The 3,021-nt window shown below is 39.8% G+C and overlaps 1 protein-coding gene across 3 annotated transcripts in view; it reads left to right on the top strand.

Moving 5' to 3' along the window:
- The first annotated feature begins 1,105 nt into the window (after positions 1-1,105).
- LOC118410797 (cytoplasmic polyadenylation element-binding protein 1-like) overlaps positions 1,106-3,021 on the top strand; it is a 15,882-nt gene continuing 13,966 nt past the window's right edge. For 2 of the 3 annotated variants that reach the window (XM_035812620.1, XM_035812619.1), the window contains exon 1: positions 1,106-1,408. In XM_035812620.1, the coding sequence (XP_035668513.1) occupies positions 1,205-1,408 (204 nt within the window). In that variant the 5' untranslated portion in view covers positions 1,106-1,204. The remainder of the gene's footprint in view (positions 1,409-3,021) is intronic. The other variant, XM_035812621.1, reaches the window with a different exon arrangement.

The following is a 3,021-nucleotide window of genomic DNA, read 5'->3' as shown; positions in this document are numbered from 1 at the left end:
GATATTACCGCACATCAAAAGCATAGATTGGTCAATGCAGAACTATTTCAGTTCATTTCAGAACTATTGACCAACCAAGGTGCAGCTGCTGCGACACTCAAGTCGCTTTGAAATATGATACAGCGTAAAGTTCGAGCCTCGTTAGCTGTCACATTGAACTTCTTCTTCTTGTTGAGTGCCCTCAATCTTTAACGTAGATTATTATAGCACTTTAAACTTGAAGTGTTAGCAAATGGCGTACACACGAGACCGTAATGATACATCATAAAGTTTGATCGGTTGATTTCTGTCGCAATAATTTTTACTAATATTAATACGAACGGCTGCCTCCCTTAGAAACCCCGCCCACCACTATCCCCCGACCCAACTTTGAAAATCGAATTTGGCAACCATACTTGTACTAACATCATATAGGATTTCTTCTGCTTTTGGAGTGCCCCCGTAGTAAGGCCTGAAAGAGGCTACCAGCAACCCACGGAATCTGGTATAGACTATACAGACCACACACACCATCTCATCACGCCCACCGATCGCACCACTATCGTTGTCCGGAAATAGCACTTTCCCTCACACACCGGGAAGCCTTTTGTTTTCACACCAATCAAGAGGGACACGTGGGATTTTCGCGCCAGTTCAGTGATAACCGGTGATGGCTCGGTGATGCAAATCAATTTGCTGACAACGTCACAGTCAGGAATTCCTTGACGACAAGGAAAACAAAATAGTATACAATACTTGCTTGCGTATTTCTAAAGCATGGGACCAAAGTAGTTTTTGTTTCATAGATGAATGTGTTTGAAGATGATATTGTTCGCTTGAAACAGCTTGAATCGGTTGTGATAACTTGAGGCTGAAGTTGAGGTGTCCAAGAATTGGGCTGTTTCATCTTCTTCTAGGGGGGGGGGGGGTAATTTGAAAAGGTAGTAATATCAAACACCAATTAACGCAAGAAAAGTAATTTTGCAGAATGACACAACAAAATATATATAATGTACACTTTGTACAACTTTGAGTTGAAGAATTATTGGGATGTGAAATGACATCAAATATTTCAGAATAAACAATATCCCCTTTAAAGAATACTAAGTTCTAGAAGTTCCCGGATATCAAAGGAGCACATGCGAGATTGATAGTCTGGACTGGTGTTTGGAAAGTTTTCCTTCATTGATGTGCTAATTTTGGGCCAGTCAAACAGGTGAAGAGGATGAAGCACTATGTTGGGCAGTATAAAACGCGCTCACCGAGCCCACAGTGCTCCTGCTGCAAGGAATCCCGAGTTCTAAGCTCGTCTCGAAGCTTTCAAGGGAAACATCCTCGGCACTCTACGGCAGAAGGCACCGTGGCCACCGACGGCAGTGTCCGCCGACCCCCGCCGGGGTTCTCAAGGAAGGCCATGCCTGTGGCACAGGTCTGTCCCACGTCTCCAAAAAATATTATATATGCAAGAAATTCTTATTCTCACTTATGGCCTGGTTGAGTCGGCCGTTACTTCACGAGTTTTTTTAACCGTTGCCTTTGGTCGTGTTCACCCCCCTCCCCCACCAGATGTATATTTTCAATTGCGCAACATTTCCATTTTTTTTGTCTCAAAGTTTCCTTTTCAGTTCTTTTCACTTTCACGTTTTCTGTCTCCAGTCCCAGGTCACGTAAATTCATTAAAAGAGAATGATTTTCAGACGTGTTTCAGAAAGTGTTGCGCTATTTTCTTCCTGTTGTATTTTTTCCGGGGGGGGGGGGGGGGGTCTGGCTCGTTCAAATTTGAATTTGTTTTCTTTGTTTATTTTACACACCTTTTGATTGAGTTTCGCACTTAAGTATAGCCCTTTACACATCATGATTAATTGTACAGTAGCATCTTGTGTTTGACAAGAAGTTAAAACTGTTGACGGAGACATTACATTAGTTTATTTTTGCGGTCAACACAAAGAAAGTCAACAAAGGTCAAATTTAACAGGTTCCGACTCGTGTCCGAACTTTTCCCCACTTTTCAAAAATCGCTCAATCCAACGGATTTCACTAAATCTGTAAGTGTGCTTCTGACAGGGTTGTTAGACAAATGTGAGGAGGTACACCTTCATAGTTTTGCTCTAATCTTTCACAAATATTTTTTTTTTTCGAAAATATTTTCCATAGCATAATAAAGAGCCACCGTTCGATGTTGTTGCAAATTCGCAAACTAAGTAAAATCGTTTGATCATAATTTTCAAAATTTCTTTCGTTCCGACGTAACGTGAATCGACTTTTTCTCGTGTATCTAATTGAATTTCTTATCGCGACAATACGAGTTTGAGTGAAAATACAGTAATTTTGAACACAAACCGTAGTTGTTGTTTTGAACAAATCGTTCTAAATTTGTTGCAATATTTGTTTTTCTTTCGTCTGGCCGCTGCTGGATTGTGTCTAGAGGTTTGCGCCGCCCTCCCTCAACTTAGAAATACTTTGAAGTTTTCTTTCCCATGAGTAAAACAAAGAGCATGATCACAAAGCCCGATGATTGGCACCCTTGACCCATGAAATCTTGAGATAATTTCGATTTTACGGCTGATTTATTTGTAATGTCGATATGGGGGAGTGAGGTCTGAACTCCACAGATGTTTTCCATGTTCTCCTCACAGATTGTTGGTCTATTCAATGATGGCTGCAAAAACTCAGTCAGTATCAAAATACAAAACAGAAAATTTGATTTTGTACTTGTAGCTGGTTTTCTTTGTGTCAAAACATTACAATTGAAATTATAAAGCTATCAGGTTCGAAACAAGTACGTTGTAATACTCTTCTTGCAAGTGTTTTAGAATTCCTAAAGCTTTGATATATCATGAGAAATATAAGGCCTGTGCATACATGATAAAATGTATAACGGAACATGTCTAATCATTTCAAACCAGGGCTTCCTATATTGTTAGTTTTGTTGAATCTGTTATTTTAGATTTATGAAAATACATTTTCATCAATTTCATGTCAAGAAGTTCAGATTTTAAAAAATTATAGATAGGGGAAGGGATGGGTCCTGGAGATATCCTT

This window comes from Branchiostoma floridae, chromosome 3, assembly GCF_000003815.2.
Source record: "Branchiostoma floridae strain S238N-H82 chromosome 3, Bfl_VNyyK, whole genome shotgun sequence".
Classification (NCBI taxonomy): Eukaryota; Metazoa; Chordata; class Leptocardii; order Amphioxiformes; family Branchiostomatidae; genus Branchiostoma; species Branchiostoma floridae.
This window is presented reverse-complemented; position numbering and strand designations above follow the sequence as displayed.